The sequence below is a fragment of the Lemur catta genome, chromosome 2 (genome assembly GCF_020740605.2).
Source record: "Lemur catta isolate mLemCat1 chromosome 2, mLemCat1.pri, whole genome shotgun sequence".
NCBI classification, from domain to species: Eukaryota; Metazoa; Chordata; class Mammalia; order Primates; family Lemuridae; genus Lemur; species Lemur catta.
In genome coordinates, this window is record NC_059129.1 from 23483735 (window position 1) to 23509852 (window position 26118).

Consider the following 26118-nt stretch of genomic DNA (forward strand, 5'->3'; position numbering starts at 1 on the left):
GGTGGAAATTAGATTAGATGAGGATCAAAGAAGCAACTTTTAGATTAAAACTCTGAGAGAAGCACCTATTGATCACATTCTAATAAACCTAAAGAATTAGGAAGTGACATTGAAAAGCATTTATAATTGATAGTATCTGAGTTCAAAGCTCCACATATCACATTATCAAGTTCAAAGGATGCTGTCATTTTTCTCAATAACTATGCTGTTATCTCTAAGATAACAAAGCTGACAGGAACAAGATCAGGAAGCCAAGTTTGTGGGTTGGGAGTTGAACCTACATCTCCTGACTCCTAGACCCCTTTTTCTGTTGCATCTTTGTCACACAAGCTGCCAAACATCCTGTCTGCACCCAGAAGTGTCCCCCTATGGCTTTGGAAGCAATGGAATGCCGGGTGTTTAAATCTGGAGGTTATGAGGAGATTGAACTCTTTGGAATCATCCCACAACCTTGAACAAAAAGGTGAAACCTGTCCACTTTGATAGATGACAGCGGAAGATCCTTTGGTTCAACGGGCAATTTGTAAATATAAAACAGTTGCCGGAAAATCATATTAGAGATGAACTATCTCCTCCATTACGATGTTTGCTTTTCTTTAATGCAATTTAGTTCAAGCAGAAAGGCTTGGGAAAGGCCACATGCGATGCTTCAGGAGTAGTTACTGGAAACAGGGGAGTGAGCAAGGCGAGCCATAGATCTGCAGCAGGGCAATCAGAGGCCTTCCGCCCAGGCCTGTGCTTAAAGCCCTGGCTGTGCCTACGGGAAATTGAATTCAGAGCTCCTTCTGCATCATAAATCCAGGGCAGCTGGCCGCTCTCCAAGGGAGACTGGCGCTAAACTCCAAGGGCATCTGACGCCAGACTGGCCAACCCCTACAGTGCCCTCTGAGGGCTGGGCCCCAGGTGCGCCAGACTGGGATTTGGTTCCAACCTCAGGACAAGCATTCATTTACAAGCCCTACACTTTGTTAATTTAAAAATGCACTCATCGCCAGGAAAGGAGGAGAGGCTTCATGATACATCAGAAAGCTGAAAGGCTGGAATTATTCTGACATGTCTTAGGGCTGAAGGCGAAGGCCTGACTTTTGATTGCTTTCGTTCGTTTCTGGATCATTTTCCCCAAGTGCACGTGCGAGTTGGACCCCTGGCCGCCGGGTTTTGTAGAGTGGGGCGTTCCCGTGTCCCGGACCCCACGCCCGTCCCCGGCATGCTGGAAGGTGGGGGGCTAAGAGGCGTCGAGCTGCGCACTGCGGGCCTGCACTCGAAAGGCCGGGCCGCCCCCAACCCCCACCCGCCGCCAACACCGCCGGGCCGGCGAGTTCCCGCGGGCGGGGCGGCCTAGGGCTCCGCCCACCGCGCCCAGGAGGCGGGGCCTGAGTCACGTGACGGCGCGCCGAGCGGCGAGGCTCCGCCCGGCCTCGACCCGGGCCGCACGCTGAGGAGCCGCCCGGCCGCCCGCGCGCTCCCTCAGGCGGCGCCCCCAGTCTGCGGCCCCTCGCCCGCCGGCCCCGGGCTCGCCGGCTGCGGGAGTGGCCTCAAGATGGATGAAGACGGCGGCGGCGAGGGCGGCGGCGGTGAGTTTCGGAGGTGTGGCCGGCCAGCTGGCGGCCTGGGGCCGGGGGTCGCGGGCGGGGACCCGGGCGGGGGTCCGGAGCCGAGGTCCGCCTGAGGAGACGAGGTCCGGGGCCGCGCAGGTGCGGGCTGGCGACCGCGAGAGGCCTGAGGCGCGCCGGGCCGGCCCCGAGGCGGGGGCCCTGGAAGGGGGCTGGGGGGGGCGGGCCGGGGTCGCCACCCTGCCCGAGCGAGGGTCCGGGTGCGGGGCCGGGGCCGGCGCGGTCCCGGGGGCTCAGGCCGGGGCTCGAGGTCGCTCTTCTTGGGCGGCGGACCTTGTGGGGCGACCTTCCCAGCATCTTGTCGCCAAGGGCGTCCACGCCCTCCCGAGCCCCGCGTTTCAGACGACCCCTTTCAGCTGCTTTTCTCAGGTGGTCGGGAGCGGGCGAGCCTGTGGCAAGTGGGGAGGGGAAAGTTTTGAATCGGGGCTCCTCCGGGGTACGGGAGAGGGAAGGTTGGAAATCATGACAGTATTCTTGGCTTTAGGTCAGAAGCGGTCGCTGGAATTTCTTAAACGAGGAGGGGGCAGTTCGAGTCCGGGTCTGGGTAGCGTTTTATGAAATAGCAAACGTTACAGAGCAAGCAAAAAACAAGTCAGTTCAGCTGAGGGTGGGAGTCGGGAGCCACAGCCAGCACAGGGGTGAGAAGAGAGATCCAGGTGTGGAGGGTATCTTTCCGAAGTGGGTCGTGTCACCGTGCCCGGTGTGGCCCAGCTTTTCTGGGTCTGACGTTCAGTTTCCTCTTGCTGGAAGAGTCGTGTTTGCTGTAAATTATTTAGTGGGATACAAATTACTGTTGGGACATGTTGTGAATTAGGTTTTAAAAACAGAATAACGTGCCTCTGTATGGAGTGGGTCATTGCTTTGGAAAGCGAAGGGTTAATGCCCATATTTTACAGGAACACCCGAAGTTGAGGTTCTCTGTACTTTTGCTAAAGATCTCCTTTTTGCTGACAGACCAAATCATCAGAACCCCCTGTAATAAGGGAGCATTTAGAAAAATCTTAATTACAGGCTGCTGGAGCAGCTGCCTGTAAGAATCAGCAGTATTGAATGCTTCAGGATGAAGTGGTTAATCAAGGTGCCTTCTAGAATTCAAGTGCTGTTCAGAGGGAAACGTTTTTGCTGAAAGAAGCGATGCGGCCGGGATGGTGGGAAGGGAAGTTGGCACCAGTCATGGTATTTGGCGACTTTATTTCTCATAGTTGAAGCTAGGGGGGTAGCACGGGGTAGCACTGTGGCACCGAGTGGGTGTGTTTATGACAGAGGGTGCTGTGGAAAGAAGGAGCCCAGTTGCAAACCCTCCTACGGCCAGGCTGTCCTTTGGAGACACAAGATCCTAAGTAATGGATTCCCTCTGGATGCTGTGCTTCTTGCCTGCCTCAATTTGGCGTAGCAGTTTTCCCTTGTTAGAAATAAAGACAACTGTAATATTTAAACGTTTGACATTAGAGTCAAGGTAACTAGCTGGCTTGGCAATTTTGTTTGGAAGGTGCTTCCAACTCTGTGAGTTAAAGAAATGTTAGAGGTAAAAGCAGGTATAAAGAGAAAAAAAGGAAACTAATGTGTTCCAGCAATTTATAGATCTCGAGTACTGCAACAAAGGATGATATTAAGTATCAAATCTCTTTATCTTTGGTCTATTAATATCTCTTCTGGGAATATATCACAGGAAAGGAAACGTGAAATAAATGCCTGAAGGTGTGCATTATACCATTTATAATAGTAAAAAATTGGAAACAGTAATGCACAAAGGTAGGGGAATGGTGAGATAAATTATGGGACGTTTATTGGATGAAACATTTTATAACCATTAAAACTACACAGTTTTAAACATCATGGTCTAAACAATGTACAAATGGGTGGCATTATGAATTTTTAATTTTCTTAGTTTTTATATTTTCTAGGTTTCTAGAATAAGTGTGTATTACTTTCAAATTTGAAAATAAAACCCATCTTATAAAAGGCATGTGAAAGTTTTAAATGCATCATTTAATTTACCTCACTGGAACATTCAACAATGAACATATATTTATTGATTGTCTAGTAAAATGCCAGAAAGCATGCTAGGTGCTGGAAAACAACTTTTAACCTTTACTGGTTTGGTTTATTAAGATGATTCTTCCTTGCATTGTGGAAAACATTTAAAAATATTTTTGGCAGTCTTAGGATTAGTATTTATTTTTAAATCGAGTGAAAATCTTTCAAGTTTTGAAATATGAGTCATTGTGATTATTGTATAAACTTGGGCTTATATTTAACTCTTGATTGTTTTGAAGTTAACATACCTCTTTGCAGTTAAAACTAGATGTTTAAAAATGCTTTAACATTCATGTTTTTAAAAATAAAGCCCAACTCTCTGAAAGAAAAAAATTTCATTTGCCAGCTGATTGTAAAGCACAACATTTTGGGGTACATTTTTGGAGCATAGTACATAACGTTCAACTGTATCGAGGGGAGTCAGTTTCAGTTTGTTTAAAAGATAGGGTAAATAGTGCATTCAAACAGTAACAGCAGAGGCCAAAGATAATTTAAAAGGTCTTTTTTGTTAATGTATTGGTCAGGTGAAAAGACTTTAAAAAATTGATTCCTGCTTGCTGTTTTTATAATTTAATTTAACTTTTTGTCCAGGGAATTATTCTTTCAGTGCAAGATAAGGAGAGGGAGGATGGTAGCATGAGTGACTGGAAGGCAGTTACAAGGAGGAGCAAGTGGGGATACAAGATCACAAGAACAAATTGTTCCTTGTAATGTGTGTGGAGTGTAGTTAAGGTATGTTTTTTATTCCTTTGGGACTTTGTTGCCTTTCAGTTTTTCTAGAACAGTTCTTGAGCTATATCTCCACTTGGAGGGTGACTGGCTAGTTTGGCTCATTGCCACCATCTTCATGCCCTGTTTGAGAATCTGTGGGATTGATGTTCCTGAATGGACCATCCATGGCAGAATAAGTGAATTAACTTTAACTGGTGTTCCCCTCCCTCCCCGCTTCACTGCCATCAATGCAGATGAGGGTTAAATCTGTGCTTCACCTGAAGAGACCCTCAGCCTCACTCATAATAAAATAAGACTAGATTGAGATCCTGCCTTTCACGTGTGAGACAAGCAATAACCCCCAAGTTTGAAAACAGTCTATTCGCAAGGTGGTTTTCAAGCATTTGCTGGTAGGAGTGTAAATTAGTCACAGCTTTCAATGAGGCAGGGCCAGCCTGTGTCCTGTTGGCTCAGATCCATTTCTTGCCCTTTGCTTGCAGAGGGACTCATCCCTGCAGGCAGCATTTCCCAGGCCTTGATCAGCTGCCTTAGGGCTGGGTTTGGCCAATGGGAGCCATTGTGGGAGATTGGATGGAAGGAGGAAACCAGGTTATTTCTCCTTCCCTCTATCTGCCTGAAACAAGACAGTACCTCTTCTCTCCTTTTGGCTCCAGCTCCTGTGCTTTGGAAATACCTTCTCTCTTTGGCCCTCCAACCAAGAGGTGGTAGCAGCTTCTTGCTCTTGCTGATCTCTCAGTTGTCTCACCATTTCCTTTTTGACTTCTTAGTTTTTTCATCATGTGTGTAAACAATTCCTTATATTAAATTCTATTTCAGATCCTTAAAGGCTGCGGTGTCCTGTTAGGAAACAGGCCACGCATCACCTTCTGACCTCTGCATCATACCCCACCTGCCATCCCCAGCCCATGGAAAAATTGTTTTCCCTGAAATAGGTCCCTGGTGCTAAAAAGGTTGGGGACTGTTGCTTAAAGGGGTGACTGTTTCTCTGAGTGGACCCTGATAGATGCAGTAGCTTTTAAAATTATAGACATATAAATCCTTTGACCCAGGAGTCCAGTTCTAGGAATTTAACCTACAGATACATTTGTGTGTGTGTGTGAGATAACACAGGGACAGGATTATTCACTGCCTTGTTTGAATGTCCGTCAGCAGGAGACTTGTCAGATAAATTTTACCCAGATGGTGAACGAAGTTGTGAAGTGGAAAGGAACGGGAAGCTCTTTATAAATTGATACAGAAAGATCTCCAAAATATCGTAAGTTATAAGAGTGAAGTGTAGCAAAATGTGCATTGTATGCTACCATTTCTGTTTTCTTTTTTTTTTAAAGGAAGTGCTTGTATGTGTATGAAAATTCTCTGGAAGGTTAAACAAGGAACTAGTAACAATGGTTACCTGTTTGGGGAGGTTGGTAGGAACTGAGTGGATGGGGAATATAGGTGGGAAGAAAGCTTTTCACTAATGTGCCTTTTTATTTTTGAAATTCAAAAATTTGAATAAGTCTATCTTCACTTTTTCTAAAATTGGAAAACAGTTTCATGGAAAAATAGTATACTAGTAAGAAAACACCCTTTTTACACCCTTTTTGAGGGAATTTCTATGTATTAAGAAATGACACAATATTAAATGTAAAGTTATAAAGTGTTACCTATTTTTTTTCAGTCTATTCATAGGAAATTAACCACTGTACTTTGGAATGTTTAAAATGGATATGATAGGTGCTTTTAGGTTATACTTAGAGCATATTCTTTTGTATTCTTTTATGTATTCAAATGTTGATAGTGTCCCTAGCAAATACTAGGTTCTATGCTTTGCACTGGAGTTAGAGTGGTGAATAGGGCAGATGGATTTCCCATGTTCGTGGAACTTATGTTTAGATGGGGAGACAAACTAAAAAGGTAAACAGGTATATAAAATAATTGCAGATTATGCTAAATGTGTTAAAGGAAATCAGCAAGAGGTTGAAGAAGAGCAGGAAGGTGGGCATGGGATGGGAGAAGTGTAGGGAAAGCCTCTGAGGAAATGCCTTTTCAGGTGCAGCCTGTAGGGATAGTGGACCAGGCAGAGGGAAAGGCACTCAGTTGTCTAGAGAATTGAAAGCAGCTTTGTGTGGCTTGGACAGAGAGTGAAGGGGAATAGGTAGGCTGGGGCCGTATCAGGGAGTTTCAGTAGCTAAGGAATGCAGGTTTTATTCTAAGTACAAGTAGCCACTGAAGGATTTTAAACAGGAAAATGACATTTGGTTTACATTTCAATACTTTTAGCTAATATTTACTCATTGCGTTCTATCCTGTGTGCTTTACATATCTTTATTTACTCTTTGCATTATCACTATTTATAGATAGGAAAATGGAGGCATAGAGAAGCTAAGTAATTTGCCTTAAATTTCACAGCTGGTAAGTTGTGGAGCTGTGATTCGAACCCAGGCTTTCTGGTTTCATAGTCCATATTCGTAACCATTGTGAACTCTGCCTTTTTAAAAAGAGTATTCTTGACTCCTGACTAGACGATGAATTGGAGGAAGGGAAGGGAGGACTTGGGGACGTCAGTGAGGGAGTTGTTGCAGTGGTTCAGGTGAGAGTTAGAGGGGCTTGGTGGCTTAGGGCAGTGGTCCCCAACCTTTTTGGCACCAGGGACCAGTTTCATGGAAGACCGTTTTTTCCCCACGGACTGGGGGGCGCAGGGTGGGGAGGAGATGGTTTTGGGATGATTCAAATGCATTACATGTATTGTGCACTTTATTTTAGGCTTTTTTTTTTTTTTTGAGACAGAGTCTCACTCTAATGCCTGAGTTAGAGTGCCCTGGCATCAGCTTAGCTCATAGCAACCTCAAACTCCTGGGCTCAAGCAATCCTATTGCCTCAGCCTCCCGAGTAGCAGGGACTACAGGCATGAGCCACCATGCCTGGCCAATTTTTTCTATATATTTTTAGTTGTCCAGCTAATTTCTTTCTGTTTTTTTTAGTAGAGACAAGGTCTTGGTCTTGCTCAGGCTGGTCTCGAACTCCTGAACTCAAACGATCCTCCCGCTTTGGCCTCCCAGAGTGCTAGGATTACAGGCGTGAGCCACCGTGCCCGGCCTTATTTTAGTCTTTGTGGGCCCCATATGGTCTCTGTCACAAACCCTTGTTTTTTTTTTTTCTTTAATAAAATATAAAAAATTTTTATATTTTATATTTAAAAAAATATAAAAAACCACTCTTACCTTGGAGGCTGTCCTTGACAACTGCTGTAGTCCCCTGCTATCTCTTTGATATTCCACATCACTTCTCCCCCTATTCCATTCTGGCCTTGCTCACTGATCTCTTTGCCACTCCATGAACTGGCCAAGCACACTCCTGCCTCGGTGCCTTTGCACTTGACTGCCCCGGCAGTGGTTTCCCCTTAGATACCTGCGTGTGGTGCTTCCTTGCTTCATTTAAGTTTCTGCTGAAATGTCTCCTACCACTGGAGGTCTTTCTTGACCAGCCTGTTTAAAATAGCACCTCATTGTCACTCTTTCCCAGCTTTATTTTTCTCCTTAGCACTTATCGCCTCTTGTTTGTTATATATTTATTATCTGTCTTTTCTCTTTTAGAATGTAAGTTCTATGAAAGCAAGACTATTTTCTGCTTTTATGTACTGCTGTATCTCTAAGACCTAGAAGGCCTTCAGTATATTTTAATAAATATTGAATAAGGTTGAAGTCACTTATGTCTAGCAATCCCTGGTTCTATTCCTCTCCTTCCTTTCTTATTTCCTAGAGGAAACTATTATGAATTTGATGTGGGGCCTTTTGGTATATTTTTCATACTTTAGCAGATGTATATGTGTGTCCATAAACCAATACATAGGTCTCTTTTTTGTTTGTTTACAAAAATTATAAAACTGATATACTGTACATAATTTTCTGCAGCTCGCATTAGGTATTGTCCATGTTATTATGAATAGCCCTTGTTTATTTCTTTTAACTTCTATCACATTTTATCTATCTTGTTCTGTGTTGAACTTTCATATGTTGGTTTTACATTGGTGGTGTTACCAACAATACTGAGGTGATCGCCTTAGGCTTGTCTCCTTTCCACATGTGTGAGAGTTTATCTAAAGTATGTCTCTAGAATTTCGATTACAGGTTATAGCCATGCTTTCAGTGTTGCTAGATACAGATTGCTGTCTTATTAGGAGCTTGTGAGTAGAGTTCTCATATCCCAGCATTCCCCGCATTCTAATCCACACTCATATTTGTCGGACTTTTACATGTTTGCCTAACTTATGAGTAAGAAATGATGTATTGTTTTAATTTGCATTGCTTTATGAGTGCTGAAATGTATTTTGGAGAATTAGATGGACACACAGCTTGGACAAGGTTAGGGGTACAGGAACTGTAGGAATCGAATATGACTTTAGGTTTCTGGTTTGTAAGACTAGGTAGTTGGTGCTGCTGCTTAGTGAGAAGGAGAAAACCGTTTTGAGGGTTCATTTTTTTTTTTTTGGGTCAAAAATGCCCTTGCCTCCACGTTTGAAGGATAATTTGTAGGATAACTTGATAACAGTTGTAGGTTATCAAGTTAAGTTCTTGCAGTGTTTTGAAGGGATCATTTCATTGCCTTGTGGCTTCCATTGCTTCTGTGGAGAAATCTATGTCAGTCTGATTGTCACTCTTGTGAAGCTAGTGTGTCTCTCCGCATCCCCCCCCCCCCCCCCGCTGCTTTTTTTGGTTTCATTTTTAATCTTAATAGATTTAGGGGGTACAAGTTGAATTCCATTACACGTATATATTGTATGGCAGTGGAGTCTGGGCTTTTGGTGTACCTGTCACCCAAGTAGTGTATATGGTACCTTGTAGGTAATTTTTCATCTCTTCCCCCACTCCCCTTGTGAGTCTCCAGTGTCCATTATGCCACACTATGTGTGCTCTTGTGTAGCCGTTGTTTGGCTCCCACTTGTGAGAATATGCGGCATTTATTTTTTGTTCCCAAGTGACTTAGGATAATGGCCTCCCGGTTCTATCCAAGTTGCTGCAAAAGACATTATTTCATTTTTTATTATTTCTGAGTGATACCCAATGGTGTACATAGACCACATTTTCTTTATCCACTCATCAATTGATGAACACTTAGGTTGAGTCCATATCTTTGTGATTTTGAATTGTGCTGCAAAAAGCATATGAGTATTTAGGCTGCTTTTAAGATTTTCTCTTTGTCTTTCGTTTTTAGGTATGTTACTATGATGTGTCCAGATGTGGTTTTCCTCAAATCTATCATGCTTGGGATTAGTTCTTCTTTTTCTTCTTTTTGGTAGTGTTGTGACAAGGCTTGATCTTTTTTTTTTTTTTTTTTTTTTTAGACAGAGTCTCACTTTGTTGCCTGGGTTAGAGTGAGTGCTGTGGCGTCAGCCTAGCTCACAGCAACCTCAAACTCCTGGGCTTAAGCGATCCTACTGCCTCAGCCTCCTGAGTAGCTGGGGCTACAGGCATGCGCCACCATGCCCTGCTAATTTTTTCTATATATATTTTTAGTTGTCCAGATAATTTTTTTTTATTTCTATTTTTAGTAGAGACGGGGTCTCGTTCAGGCTGGTCTCGAACTCCTGACCTGGAGCGATCCACCCGCCTTGGCCTCCCAGAGGGCTAGGATTACAGGCGTGAGCCGCTGCGCGCAGCCATTGATCTTGAATTAGCTTTGGAGATTTTTTGGTCATTATCTCTTCATTTATTGCTTCTGCTCCATTTCCTCTCTTCCCTTTCTGGGACTCTACCTGTACATTAGACATGTCCTATTTATCATATCCTATATGTATCTTAGATTCGTTTCTCTGTTCTTCATCCTTTTGTTTTTCCATGATTCCCTGTATATTTTCTTCTGACCTGTGTTCCACTGTAGTAATACTTTTCATCTCTGTCAAATTGCTGTTAAACCTCTCTATTTAGTTCTTAATTTCCGTTATTGTCTTTTTCAGTTTCCTTTTTTTTTTTTTAGATTTCAATTTTATGAAATTTCCATCTCATCAACTAATTTCTTTATTATACTAATCAGTTATTAAGAAGTCTGTGTCTGGATTACTCTAATACTTAGATGCCCTGTGGTTTTACCTTTGGTTTTCAGTCTCGTGATCTCGACTGTAGATATGCCTGTTGAGCTTTAATTCTGGATAATGTGTATGAAAAATTGTAGAGATGATTCAAGATCCTGGGTACCTTCCTCAAGAGAGGCTTCTGACAGGCAGATAAAGTAAAGAAATATCACTTTAAAATTATGAGGATTTGTCTACTTCTGGTTTTCCCATATTGTAGAGTATAACCTTTATTGGTCTTAACTGAAAGCCTCGAGTGTTTATCAGGGCCTCTTCTATTTGGAAGCCCCTGAACTCTAATTTTTATCCCCCGTCCCCTAAGACGGTGGAGATTATGCTGATCTTTTTGGATCACCAGTTCTGTTTGGTATTTTGCCCCCTCAGTTTCTGCTGTGAATTGGCAAATGCCTCAGGGAGAAAAGTAGCTCAGATGATTGGGCTCAGTTCTCTGTACTTCCCTTCTCTCTGGGATCCTGGCCTTCTGAGTCCTCACTGCATGGGTAGCTTTCTGATGCCTTCAGACAGTTGTTTCTAATAATTTGTTCAGCTTTTTTAGTTGTTCTTGGCAGAAGGGTGGTTTGCAGTGAACTAGTCAGCTTGTACTGAAAGCAGAATCTAAGGAATTCAATTTTGGTATTTAAAATGGATTTGTCTGTGAGATATCCAACTGGAGATGGTAGGTAAGGCAGTTGGCTACTTGGAAAACTAGCTTGGGTAGGAGATAAACACTGAGAAGATTTTAATTCATGGGAATGGATAGGGTCACTTAAGGGAGAGAATTGAGATAGATGAGAAAAAAATCTCAGGACTGAGGACAACCACAGCAAAGGAGACTGAGAAAGGGTAACCAGTGAGATCGAGGAAACCTTGAAAATTGTGTGGCATTGCAGAAGTTAAGCAAGGAGGAGGGTTTAAGAAGAGAAAGTGGTTAGCTGTGTTGAATGTTCTTGAGAGGACTAAAATGAGGAAGGAGAAGTGTTAACTGGACTTGGCGACCTTAAAGAAAAACAGTTTGGGGAGAGCTAGGGACCTAGCTAGATTGGAGTGGGCTAAGCAATGAGTGGAGAAAGATAAGTGCCTGCTGAAGGAAGGCGTGTGCCATGGCCTTTAAATTGAAGTTTGGCGTGTTATGAGAATGGAGGGGGAAGCCAAAGTGGTTGGAGTTTGGTGAGGGAAAGGTGTGTTTATTTTGCAATGAAACATTTCTCAAATCATTTTGATGGAGGACCAACAACAATTTGTATCAGGTGTGTGAGAATAATGCTGTGTGCATGCTCACACTCTTAAGTATAAGTAATTGTAGGCGAGATAGATTGGTTTTCAGAAATTATTGGCAGATCCTTTAGAAGGCTGGTTTGTCAGTTTGTAATATAGGACTTGTGAAAGCGTTGAAGTGAAATGAGATTTAAAAAATAGGTTTTATCAAAGTACCCTAAAAGCTGCTTAAGATATAGTACGTATTTTGAGTTTGTGCGAAAATAGTAAATCATTTAAGTGAGAGTAGCAAATATGTGATTCTCCTTCCTGATTTTTGAAGTTAACCAAACTTACAAACTTTTTAATGTTAATGTCAGGTCCTCAATTAACATGATAGCAAGCATTTATTTTGGATAAATATCTTTCAGTACTATGTAAATATTAGAGGAGACTCACCTGAGTCAATTCAGTTGGCAATGATTTTGATTTACTTTCCCAGAGCAAATTTACTTTTTTAGCTGACTTGGTTTTCGGTAAGTCACCAGGAACACTGTTCAAATAGAATAAAATAAAAATTCCTGTCTTCTGCTCTCCGCAAGGCTGTTGTTAATTACTATACTCTTTTTTTTTTAAAAAAAAAACTTATTCCTGTAATTAATAAAATCAGCAATTTGCTATAAAACTAATAAGCATTTGGATAATGATTAAAAAGCATTTCCTAATATCTAGGTAACTAGTGATTTTTTTCCTCCAGTTTTCATCCAGATGTTTGGCAATGTGTATTAATAGATACAGCCTTACTGCAATTTTCTAATTCACTTTCATGGGAACATATAATATTCTCCGTTTATTTTGGACAGCAGAGTTTCCTTTTTCTGTGGACAGATACATATGAAACACATGCTCTTCGAGTGGAGTTTGTGGTCCTCTGAGAATTTTCTGAAGGAGGAAATGGGTTGACCTATTTAGTTGCTATGAAGTAAAAACAATCTTGTTTTCATTTTTTAGTGAACATCTGGGTTGCATTTATTATTTCACATTTTTGGAGGTTCTTTAAAACCACATTTTGATAATATGAGGGTTCATTAAAGTAGTAACTATTTAGCTATTTTTATAGTTGATTTAACTAGTAGGGAGGCTGATAGAATTTAAAATACATATATATGTTTAAAACCCAGAGAATTCAAGGCTAAAAAAATATTTTTTCCTTCTATGAAATGTAACTTAAATAACAACCCTTGATTTGAAACCATAAAATGGGATCTAGATATTTTGGGGAGTAGGAGAAGGATGGACCTGTTTATTCCTCCGCTGCTCGTTGCCATATAGTTTTTTGTAGCCGTTTTTTGACTCTGTAACATACACTGTTGGTTCCCTATCGCAAATCCATCCTTTTCTTCCTTGCTCACAGAACCATGATTTCTTCATATACCCATCAGGGAAGGGAGCCTTATCATAACAAAAGTGTGAAATCTTAAATGATCTAAGCAGACCATTCCTTGTCACTGATTGGAGGAGGGGTAAGGAGTGTAACCCAAGTCTGGGCAATGTGAAGGGCAGTTTGCAGGGGGACTTCTCAGAGAAGTTTCTTCCTTTTTAAATAAATAAGGAGACATTGCATTTCTTACACTAGACTTAGTTGGGCCCGGGTGGGTAGCCAACTTACATTTAGGATGGATGTCTTCAAGTCTATTTTCAAGCCCACATTCTGAGGATGATCAACTGGATTCTTGATGCTGCTGAATTTAACCCATCCAGGAACCTCCTTGTCTTCACACTTCCTATCATATGGGACAATAAATACCCTTCCTGTTTAAATAGTTGAGTAGGAGTGTACTTTAACTTAGAGCCAAAGCCGTCTGCCCTGATACAGGCGTGTAGCAGGTAGGTTTCATTCTCTCACTCATTCAGTAAGGATCTCATCGCCATAGAGTGCAAAGGGAAAAACATCTTTTCTCTTCCACAAATACTCATTAAGCATGTATATTTATTATTTTAAGAACTGGATTAGGTTATATTTTCTTTTTGGTATTAATACTTTCTCCCACTTTTAATAAAACAAAATATATTTTCATATGCTTAGAGATGTTAGTAGTTTCATTTGGCAAATCTTTATGATTATATTTATTTTAACACAAACATTTAGGAAACTGCAGTAATCAAAAGTGGCAGACATTGGCAATTTAATATTCTGTTGGGGGACAGGACTTTTAGTTCTTACTAGAGAGGAAATAAAGGAAAATGATCAAGAATGCACTTTTCCAAGTTTCAGTAATTAGATTAAAATTTTTTTGAGTTGAGAAAGGATCAGACAAATGAATTCATTTTTGTTTGTGTTTGAGTATGGGAAAATTGGAGAATTTAGTGTCTTTTAAATGTTTGGCCTGTTCACATGATGAGGTTGTATTTCCCAAGCGTAGGACGACAACGAGTGATTGCAGACTTTGATTCAGTATATGACCGCACTTCTGAGAGCCTGAAACATTTAGAGAATAAAATGATGCCTTTCATTGCTTTATGAATAAAGAATCTTAATACTGGATAAGCGTTCTTCTAAAATGTTGGATTTTCTCAGGAACCACAGGGTGTCTGCTATGGATTCTCAATGTGTTTCTGAAATTTAGCTTTTTTATTTAAAATAGTGGTTAAGCTGTATACTTACTAGTCAAGTGGTTACTAAGATGTTACTGTTTTCACAAAAGAAAGTCAGATGCCTTCTTTTCTTCCTTTCTGTGGTCAGACTGGTCTTTCCTTGTATTTTTTTTTTTCCAAGAATTAAGGCTGGGCGCGGTGGCTCATGCCTGTAATCCTAGCACTCTGGGAGGCCGAGGTGGGTGGATCGCTCCAGGTCAGGAGTTCGAGACCAGCCTGAGCAAGAGCGAGACCCCGTCTCTACTAAAAATAGAAAGAAATTATCTGGACAACTAAAAATATATATAGAAAAAATTAGCCGGGCATGGTGGCACATGCCTGTAGTCCCAGCTACTCGGGAGGCTGAGGCAGGAGAATTGCTTGAGCCGAGGAGTTTGAGGTTGCTGTGAGCAAGGCTGACGCCACGGCACTCACTCTAGCCTGGGCAACAGAGTGAGACTCTGTCGCAAAAACAAAAACAAAACAAAAAAAAAAGAATTAATGTGATTCTGTAGACTGGTCTTTAAATACTCTAGCTGTTACTCTCCAAACCTTATCACATTAGCATTCACTTCTGGTGACAGCAGACAGGGGGCAGAGCCCAGAATGCATGCTGTGCATCCCACCCTGGCTTGGCTACCCAGAGTTGTTCTGCCTCACAAGTGCTCAATAATTTGGCTGGACATGCAGAACATGATGACTTTTTTTTTTTTTAATCTGGAAAGAATATAAACAGATATTTCCCCTGGGTTCTGCTGCTATTAGTACTTGGACATTTGATTTTAGGATTTAAGTCTCTGTCTATTACCTTCAGACTGCCTTCACACGCACCCTCTTTTTCCTTTTCCAGTGGAGGAGTCTGGGGCATTCTTTCTTTGCTTGTCTTCCTGTCAAGTATTGCATATTATGATCCTGGTGAAGAGTGGACTGTCTTGCATCTAAAGATGATAAAGACTATTTAAAAGTGTTTTGGCTAAGTTCTGCATTAAAACTTTTATCTCCTTTCTCCATTTTACCTGTAAAAGTTGAGGTAGGGTAAAAAAGAATTTCATTCTTCAGAGAAAAGTCCGCTATCCTAGTTCTTCCAGCCACCTTGAGGTTTGATGCAGGCCTGCCTAAGAGTTACAAAACTGGGAGTGTGCCCTTGGGCCTACTGCTTGAACCAGTGGTCAGCTGACTTCCTTTGGAGAGAACATCTTGCAGAAGTTCTTAAATCTCAGGAGGTTGGCATGGGTGGTTTTATCTTGGTTTCAGCAATCAAAAAACGTGGTTGGTTGGACTGATGACTGGGAATTTCAGGAACAGATTTTACAGGAGTGCCTTTTCTTTAATTAAAGAGTTATAAAGTTATTGACAGGGCCATTCCAACTTTGACTGGTGGAAGGGATTAAAGGCCAAGCTTGGGTGGTCATGTTAACCTGGCATCTTCTCCACATTCTAGAGAGGGGAGACAATCTTTTAGTATAAGTCCTTAATTTTATAAAAGACTTAAATTTGAAGCTCTTTTTTTCCTAGTGTCCCTAATGTGCCTCTCCCTTGTTCCCTCCATCCACCTGTTGTTTGGATGCTGGAACGCAGCGGCACTGCGGTGGACAGCCTTTCCCATCCTAAGCCAGGCTTCTTCATGGCTGACTTTGTTGGGATAAATCATTCTGGAGATAAGCATGTAGCCATTCCTAAATAATCTTAGCCCTGTGGGATTGGAGAAGCTCCCTTTCCCCTTGTGGTCTCTGGGAATTAGGATTTCAGAATTTTTGCTTGTTTGCTATGTTAGGCAGCCATTGAGGATATTTCAGATAATAATAATAATTAAGCAATTAGTAGGCATTCAAAACTGTTAAGTCATCAACATAATTGAGCCCCTCACCTGCCCATATTTACATACCAAGCAGAGTGAGTTGGAAGAATTGTCCTATTTGGTTTTAGGAATAATTGATGATTGGCAATATGATTATTGTATCTTTTCTTCCCAACTTTGTATTTCTTTTTCTTTTTTTAAATTTTTTTTAAGCCAGTCAAATTTAGTGGTGGGGGGTTGTATACCAACTTTAGTGACACTAATGTTAATAAGTTGTAATAACCCACTACCATCAGACCAACCCCCAACTTTGTATTTTGAAAATGTTCAAATTTACAGAAAAGTTAAAGGAATAGTGCAATGAATACCCATATATCTTTCACTAAATTCACCAGTTAACATTATACCAGTTTTTGTCTCTCTTTAATATATCTTACAAAAAAATTTTTTGTGACTGAACCATTTGAAAATAAATTATAAACATTGATACTTTCCCCCTAAATACTTTAGCATTCATTTCTTAAGGACATTTTCCTATATAACCACAACCATTGTCACACTTAAGAAAACTAACAGTAATTCCATAATATTATTTCATATATAATTAAAGTTCTTCTTTCCCTATTTATTTCCAAAGCATCTTTTATAGCTTTTTTTAAAAAACTAAACCTATGTAGGCTTTAATTAATATTTACAGCTTGGATTTAGTTATGTCTCTTTGGGTCTCTATTAAATTTTTTTTTTGTGTGTATGTGTGTATCCGACTTTTTTGAAGAGTCTAGGCTCATTGCTTAAAATCATTATTTGCATCCTGTAGACTAGATTGCATGTATAAGCAGAAGAGATAAGTGCTATGGTTTCTTTACTGTCATTTTTTTTATTGTAAATATGTTAAAATCATCTACTTGATGCAAGGTCAAAGTCAGATTCATTTTTCTTGTTCTTTGGTAAATGGGGATTTAGTTGGTAACCAAAAGGAGTTACTAAACGGCTCAGATGTCAATGGAATATGTATGTGGGTGAACTTGGAATAAGCATACACAGTGGTTTCTTAGACCCAAACCCATATGGAGGTGATTAGTTATCTGGCTTAACATAGTAAGGATTTTATTTTAATATTTGGCTGTGGTTTTATAAAAAAAGAACTTTAGAATTGGAAAATTTAGTGAGACAAACTATATTTACATAATTCAAAAGAGATGCTTTTGCTGTCAAATTCTTGAATGAAGAACAAACCTTAAATCTCTCAGGAACGAATCTTCCTTTTTCTTCTTCTCTCCCTCAACACTTTCCTATTGATTTATAAAAAAAAAAAAAATAGCTGCAGCTGAGACTAATACAGGATCCAGCTGTAACTTTTTTGTTGTTGTTCATGTATCCGGTGATGGTCATAGCAAACTCATTGCAAAGGAAAGGGCAGGGTGGGAAAAAAAAATGACACTCTATAAAAGTATTCAAGAAATAGCAACAGGATCTAGGAGTCTCCCTTTCAGATGACTGATTTAAATTCCATTCTGAAGTATTAATTTTGTTTGTGACTAGTCTAGAAGGCATTCTAGTTTTTCCCTTTTAATATTATATACACACTGTGTAACCAGAGAATATACATGAAGCTGACACATTGTTTTCAGTGGGAGGCAGAAAATAATAATGTGTGAGAACCCAGAGGACTGAACTCTCCTATAATAGAACAGGGCTAAGATTCTTCAAAATATGGTTCATTCACATGCACGCTTGTATAGAGAGCAATGATCTGTGAAAGAAAGCCAAATTCTCTTAAATTTGTTCAATAGTACTCAAATTTATTGTGTTTACCACAGAGCAAATAAGTTTAGAATCAGTAGTTCAGTCAAATGAAATTTCAGATTTTCTTATCTGCTTCAATGTAATTACTATAAAAGCTTTGCATTTTTGATCAGTTCTGTCTTAAGAGGACAAAGTACATATCATCACCCTGTAGCTGAAGATAAATTATGCATTTGAAAATAGTTTTTGTGATTAATGTACTGATCATATGACTAGTGATTTTCACATACTTGAGTGTCTCAAGCATTTTGTTTTTCTTTTTTTATGTTAAAGGGGTCAGATTTCTCATATTTCTTCTAATTGTAGCCAGACATCCTGTTTGGGGGCTATTTGAGACCAGGGCTGCCTGTGAAGAAATCATGCCGTTCTGTTATTCTTTTTAGATTGGATTTTATGGACAGGTTTCCTTGAAATCCCATACTCTATTTTTAGATGCTCTTTTTACACATCTATGTTGTATAAAATGATTCAGGGCTTCAGTACTGTATGCATTTTTCAGCACACAAATGTTGTTCAATGTCTTAAGGCTGTTTAAATTTTATAAGAAAAATAAACCAGTGACACTTTAGTGGATATAATCTATGAGAACTAATGAACAAATTTAAGGAAAGAGGACTTTGCTCTCTTTCACAGATCGTTGCTATATCTGTGCCAGCAAGAACGATATTTTGAAGAATCCTTTGCTATGTTACACTAAGAGGGTTCCGTCTCCTTGGTTCTCAGAAGTTTCTATTTTCTGCCTCCCACTGAAAGAAACATTTTTTTGTAACACTTCAAAAAACTTCCTACATGTCTCCCCTCCCTCTCTTCTGCCTTATTTATTACTATATTTTTTAAACTTAAGACTAGCCTTAAGAGAGGTAGCTTTCTTCTCAGATTTATAAATGATTGGTTTGTTGCTCTGTAAAGAGTATCAGAGACCTCTATACTTTTGAAGTGATTTCTGATCTAATGAAGTATTACAGATGTGAGGGACTGTGAACCTTCAGTCTGTTAATAAAGTACCTATTCTTTTTTAATTTTTATTTTTTTAGAGACAGACTCCTGCCTGTCACTCAGGCTAGAGCGCAGTGGCGTCATCATAGCTCACTGCAGCCTCAAACTCCTGGGCTCAAGTGATCCTCCTGCCTCAGCCTCTGGAGAAGCTGGGACTACATGAGCCACATCCCTGGTCTATTCTTTTTTTAGAAACAAACTGTAATTCCATAATACTGTAATACTCATCCTTTTAAAGTATAAATTTAGTGGTTTTTAGTGTATTCACAAAGTTGTGCACCCATCGCCACTATATAATCTTAGAATATTTTTATCACCTCAACAAGAAACCCCATCCCCATTAGCCATCATTCTCTCCCCTCCCCCCACCTGGGCAACCACTCATCTACTTTCTGTTTCTATGAATTTGCTTATTCTATATATTTCATCCAAATAAAATCATGTAGTATGTGGCCTTTTGTGTCTGGCTTTTTTTCACTCAGCGTGTTCATCCATGTTGTGGCTGCTTTTTCACGTTCATCTGTGTTAGCTCAATTTAGTATAAAGCACCTATACTTTCCCTGTGAGTGGAACTAAGACTTGGATTGGTTTGAGTGTTGGGAGTGGTTAGAGGGGTTTTGCTCACCTCTGTCAGATGGTCCTATCTGTGTTTTTTATGTTATCTTGAAGGTTTTTAGGTTTGCTTGTGCTGTCTTTTCATTGAGAAAGGTTGAAGTTTATTTTGAACCTAACTTGGAAAAGGACCAGATTGAATCCTTGCTGTTGTAATCCTTTAGTTTATAATCTCATGAATGGTTGCATCTGGAGCAGAATCATGTTGTCTGTAGAAAAACTTTTACTCTCTCGAGACCAACATATATGTTAATAGATTCAAGACTGGGAAAAAGGGGGTGGGGGAAGTGGGGAGATGTTGTTTAAAGTATAGTTTTGCTGTTAGTTATAGAATGAATAAATGCTGGAGGCCTCATGTACAGCACTGTGACTATAATTAGCAATAATGTATTTTATACTTGAAATTTGCTAAGAAGGATTGTAAGTATTACCACACACACACACAAAAGGTAACTGTGAAGTGGTTTGTTAATTAGCTTGACTGTGGTAATCATTTCACAATGTCTGTATATATCAAGACATCATGTTGTACACCTGGAATACATATGATTTTTATTTGTCAATTATACCTCAACATGTGTGGGGAAAAAAGAGACTGGGAAAGGCCAGGCATGGTGGCTCACACCTATAATCTTAGCACTATGGGGAGGCAGAGGCGGGAGGATTGCTTGAGCTCAGGAGTTTGAGACCAACCTGAGCAAGAGCGAGACCACATTTCTACTAAAAATAGAAAAAGTTACCTGGGTGTCATGGTGCCTGTAGTCTCAGCAACTTGGGAGGCTGAGGCAGGAGGATCTCCCTCTTTTTTTTTTTTTTTTTTAGACAGAGTCTCACTCTGTTGCCCAGGCTGGAGTGCTGTGGTGACATCCTAGCTCACTGCAACCTTAGACTCCTGGGCTCAAGTGATCTCCTGCCTCAGCCTCCCAAGTAGCTGGGACTACAGGTGTGTGCCACCACCCTTGGCTGATTTTTTCTATTTTAGTAGAAATGAGGTCTCACTCTTGCTCAGGCTGGTCTCGAACTCCTGAGCTCAAGGGATCCTCCTGCCTTGGCCTCCTAGAGTGCTATGATTACAGGTGTGAGCCACCACTCCCGGCTGCAAGAGGATCTCTTGAGTCCAGGAGTTTGAGGCTGCAGTGAGTGATGATGACGCCACTGTACTCCAGCCTGGGTGACAGAGCAAGACCCTGTGTCAAAAACAAAACAAAACAAAAAACAGACTAGGAAGGGACCATTAGCAGAAGAAAGAGCTTCACACACTTTTGGAAGGAACAAGAAATTAGAAACCTATGAGCAGATAAATCAGAATGAGGATTTAGACTAAGTAGGAGGGGCTCCTGGACAGCCTGTTGGTGGCGGCAAGGCTTTGCTTAGAATGGATAGAAATGGATAGAGTAGTGAGTGTGGAAATCATGCTGCAAACAAGAACTCAAAGTCCCTCTGGGAAGCTGCTGTGCCAGTGTTCTCCACACTCTTCTTTCTGTCCGCCTTTTCTCTTACTATTGTTTTGAGGGCAGCTGTTGATAGCATTTTACCATTAAGCAAATATTTCTTTACATAGATTAAATTCCCTGCCTGGGGAGAATTGGAGCTCTGTGGGTATGTACCAGTACCCCAAGTAAAATTTTTCGTTTTTTTTTTTTTTTTTCCTCCTCTCTTATGGGAGCTTCTCAGCCTAAGGGCTTTCCCCTGACTTTTCATCCTGAAGGGAAGCCTGCCTGCCAGTGGATAGGCTTTGCTCACTAACACAGAGAACATAATGAACCTTCCCATTCAAGAGGAAATCTAATAAGAAAAGATACCTGCATATAACACTAAGGAAGCCACACAACTAGCTCCATCTTATTTTTAAATGTGTACAGACAGCAAGGACCTCCAGATGGATGGAAAAACTCAACAGCATGAAAGAGAAAATTTAATACAAAATTTCTATAGAAAGATAGAATAAGCTGACTCCAAAAGAAAGAGAATTCAGAAGATAAAACGTTAGAAAAATGATCATGGGCAACTTCCAGGGAAGATGTGACTTGGGCATTAGTGTTTGTCTGACTTTCTACCTCACCTCCCTCCTTGAATCACCAGATCCCTGATGGAAGTAATTGAGAGGGGAAAAAAAGGTGAAAAGCTGAATCATAGTAGATGGTGGGATCAGGGTGAAGAAATACCAGGACCTGACTCATCACTCTCTTTCCTAAGAGCTCTGCAGGGTGGCAAGGAGCATAAAGAGATGTGATGTTGGCTCTGCTCACTTGGGAGAGCGAAGAGTGAGTGAGGCCTAATGATGCCATGTGGCCATAGGCAGTTGGGGCTGGGCTTGTTCCTGTGCAGCAACAATATTCAGGAGCAGCTGAAACAGGAGGCCAAAGGACATGTGTGGCTTCACCGTGCTCAGAACTACTAGTGTTTCTCCTTGACACCACAGCCTTCCTCCCTAGTGTAGTGGGTAGCATTCCACCCATCTGGAGTAGAAACCAGGTCAGAGTTAGATACAGAAACCAGGACACAGAACCAACAGGATGGGTTCACAGAGAGGAAGACTTAACAGAACTGAAGTTCCCTTGAAGCTGGACCTCCCCTGAATGGGAAATGCAGTTTATATATGTCTCACCCCTCCAGCTTACAAACTTAAAGTTGAAAAAAATAAAAGCAAAAACCAACCAAAAAACCTACAAAACTTAGCAGCATTCTAAGGAGAACCAACAATTCTTTTGTTTTGGAAAAAATTGGACCTAAATATCCTTGTTCAATTGTAAGCAAAAGGAAAAAAGCATGTCGCCAAAAGAAAATAGGAGGGGGATATAGTTTTTGAGGCAGAAGCAAAGTATAATGTTGAAAAAGATTAATTATAGAAACTAGAAGAAAATTTCAGGTTGAATCTGCTTTGCAATGTTTTTAATACAATTGAGGAAAGACTGAAATAAGTGATGGAAAGATGAGATAAGGCAACAGGCCAAGCTGAGAATTAGTTGGTTGAAAGGCAGATGGAATTATAAAGTAGATTGGATGAACTGAGAGAGAGAAACTGAAATGATTCTAATTGCATTTGCAGAATTTTAAACTCCATTAGAATCCATGAAGATCAAAATTTACAATGCGGAGAGTTAAAATCAGTGCTCTGAGCTAAATGTTGTTTCTGAAGATGATTACCTAAACAAATAGAATAGAAACAGTAATAAATGATTCAATGGGAAAAAGTATCTTTGAGCTGAAAAAGAACACCAGCTGCTTCTGTATATTCACATAGTTCATTCTGCATTAGATGAAATTAGTGGAAAGAGCAAGATATATCCTAATGAAATTTTTAAATTTCAGGGATAAAGTACCCTACAAATAGCCAGTCAGAAGTGTGGTGGTAGAGGAGATTATTTACAAAGAAAAAGAAGGATGGTTTTAGACTTCGCTACAACATTGCCAGAAGGTAATGTAGTGTAGCTGAGGCAAAGATTTTTGAGGGGGAAAGGTTGTAACCCAGAATTAAATAATTACACTAACTGTTGTTAATTTGTGAAGGCAACAGAAAAATGTTCTCTGAAGGTACAGAGAAATGGGAGCTAGCACATGGCCCTCACTGACAGCTCACCCTGCTTTTAGACTTAGGATTATGTGAGCTAATATGGTTCTTTATTGATTAAGGCTATTTTAGCTGTTTTCTCCTACCTGTACCTGAAATCTTCCTGTATGCCATCTGTAAGTTTTTCTTAAAACTTTGGGCTGGGTGCAGTGGCTCATGCCTGTAATCCTAGCACTTTTGGAGGTGGAGGCAGGAGGATTGCTTGATGTTAGGACTTCAAGACCAGCCCTCGCAACATAGCAAGGTAGTCAGACCTCATTTCTACAATAAAATTAAAAAATTAGATGAGTGTGGTGGCACATGTCTGTAGTCTTGGCTGCTCAGGAGGCTGAGGCAGGAAGATTGCTTGAGCCCAGGAGTTTAAGGCTGCAGTGAGCTATGATTGTGTCATCACATCCAGCCTGGGCAACAGTGAGACCCTGCCTCTAAAAACAAAAACAAGTTTTTCATAGATGTATTCCAATCAACTAAAAGAGTAATTGGAATAACTCAAATGGGGTAGTTTTGGTGTCAAAAAAAAAAAAAAAAACAACCCGATGTTGAATTGAAATAATTTAAGCACAAATTTAAGTCTAAATAATTATAAAATTGTACAAATGTTACAAGTCAAGTTCAAATGTAAATAATTCTTGAAAGAGAAGATATGTAATGAAAATAAAAAATCCCACTTATTCAATAGCAATACCAACAATAATAAATCTGAATATAGATTAGCTAACAGAAACTGAGAAGTAGGTTGTGGGGAAGGGTGTGGGACAGGCACCTTTGGGAGAAAGTAAAAACCCAGCCTTTACTGTTTTATTTTTGACATTGATAATTAGGAAAATATAGGTAGTGGTATGGTTTAAAAGAAAATTAAAGATAACTGCTACAAAATTCAAAGTAGGATGTACACATTCTGCATCACTAGAGGAAGAAAAACATAAATAAATTTGATACTGGGATAAGGTCATGTCAGCCAAAAGTACCATGGTTTGGTTTGGTTTTTGTTTTATTCATTGGTTTTTAAAATTTATTTAGAGGATAATTACCTATTTTGTCCCACATTTTAGAAAATATTTAAGAAGAAAGGCCGGGCGCGGTGGCTCACGCCTGTAATCCTAGCTCTGGGAGGCCGAGGCGGGTGGATCGCTCGAGGTCAGGAGTTCGAGACCAGCCTGAGCAAGAGTGAGACCCCGTCTCTACTAAAAATAGAAAGAAATTATCTGGCCAACTAAAAATATATATACAAAAAAATTAGCCGGGCATGGTGGCTCATGCCTGTAGTCCCAGCTACTCGGGAGGCTGAGGCAGTAGGATCGCTTGGGCCCAGGAGTTTGAGGTTGCTGTGAGCTAGGCTGACGCCACGGCACTCACTCTAGCCCGGGCAACAAAGTGAGACTCTGTCTCAAAAAAAAAAAAAAAAAAAAGAAAATATTTAAGAAGAAAATGCCATTTTTAGGAGAAGGTTAGTGGGAGATTACCCATTTTGTGAAGTGTATTTGTTTAGAAATTTAGATCATCTGTCATTCATCCGCAAACTCTTCTGAGGTATTTTTGGACAGATCTTTATGAAGGCCTTAGAGTTAGAAGGGCTTGGGTGGTATGATTGGAGATGAAGGTTGGGGAAGGTTGCTCCCTCTGGACACATTCTCGAAAAGGTGCACTGTCTTCAAGGGTTGTGAAGGCTACAGTGAAATACAGTTGAGAGAGCAGTGTGAGCTACCCCACTGGGGCATGAGTGGTTAGCAGGGGAGGAGCCAGAATTTGTGGGGCTTGAAACTCTTATTATTTGAAAGACCCTCTTTAAGAAAAAAATAATACAAATTTAGGTATCAGAGTGAAAATTTAGTCAACAACTTAAACACTTTAAGAAACTTTTAAAACTACAAGTAACTCAAAACTCAGAAGAACAACACAATTATTTTATATCCTTGGCACAACTTTGTGATACTTTTTTTCTCCCTACATGTTTGGTTGCCCACTTTAGCTAATTTCTTCACATAACAATTTTGAAACATATTTCATTGTAAAGAGATCAGAAAGATAATCAAGTCTTCCAGGATGGTAGAAATTTATTAATAAATTATTAATAATTTAAGGAAGTTTCTTTCAAAGTTTTGACCAGAGTTTTAGTTTTCCATATTAAAGCAAGAAAATTTTGGACATTTTGAAGCTTCTCCTAGTCTTTTTTTTTTTCCCCCCTGTTTTGTGACAGAGTCTCACTGTTACCCTGGTTAGAGTGCAGTGGCGTCATTGTAGCTCACTGCAACCTCAAATTCCTGGGCTCAAGTGATCGTCTTGCCTCAGCCTCCTGAGTAGCTGGGACTACAGGCATGCACCACGATGCCCAGCTAATTTTTCTATTTTTAGTAGAGATGGGGGATCTCGATCTAGCTCAGGCTGGTCTGGAGCTCCTGAGCTCAAGTGATCCTCCCACCTCAGCTTCCCAGAGTGCTAGGATTATAGGCGTGAGCCACCAAGCCTGGCCTCCCAGTCTTTTTTCTTTCAGTTTTTGATATTGGATTCTACTGGGGTCCTCCTTCATGTGATATGTGAATTTTTTTTCATTAAATGCCTTTCATTTTAGGACATATTTGAATTTTTGAATGATAAAACATTCTGAAAAAATACACAAAATTATTCTGCAATTAATATACATACAAAACCAAATGAATACATTTTTAAATTGGCATTAAGTTTTATTGAGTTGCATAATTTAATCATGACTCAGATGAATAGCTTTAGGAGTTTTGTCACCTGAAAACCTGTTTCTGCAGGCTGTTTTGTTGCTTTGCCTTTCATGCAATTTCATCAGAACAAGATGCATCAGATACATAAGATGTGATTCATTCAATACATTGGGCTTCACGAATGTGCAGGCTTACTTGCTAATTTAGTGCTAGTACGGGTTTAAAACCTATAAAGGAATTCTAATAAATTCTGTTTTCAACTTTAATGGAAAAAATTTTTTTAAATGGTGTATTTATATTATATGTCGCATGGCCAAGTATATTCCTAACACTGATTAGATGTCAATGAGAATCAAATCTTCTTTTTAAAAATTTACTTCTCTGATGATTGAAAATTATTTCCA

The 26118-nt window shown here is 40.2% G+C and overlaps 1 protein-coding gene across 1 annotated transcript in view; it reads left to right on the forward strand.

The window, feature by feature from the left end:
- Nucleotides 1-1402: 1402 nt before the first annotated feature.
- The window catches only part of CYTH3 (cytohesin 3), a 102917-nt gene continuing 78201 nt past the window's right edge, over nucleotides 1403-26118 (forward strand). The window contains exon 1 of the mRNA XM_045541295.1: nucleotides 1403-1574. Within this exon, the coding sequence (XP_045397251.1) occupies nucleotides 1541-1574 (34 nt within the window). The 5' untranslated portion in view covers nucleotides 1403-1540. The remainder of the gene's footprint in view (nucleotides 1575-26118) is intronic.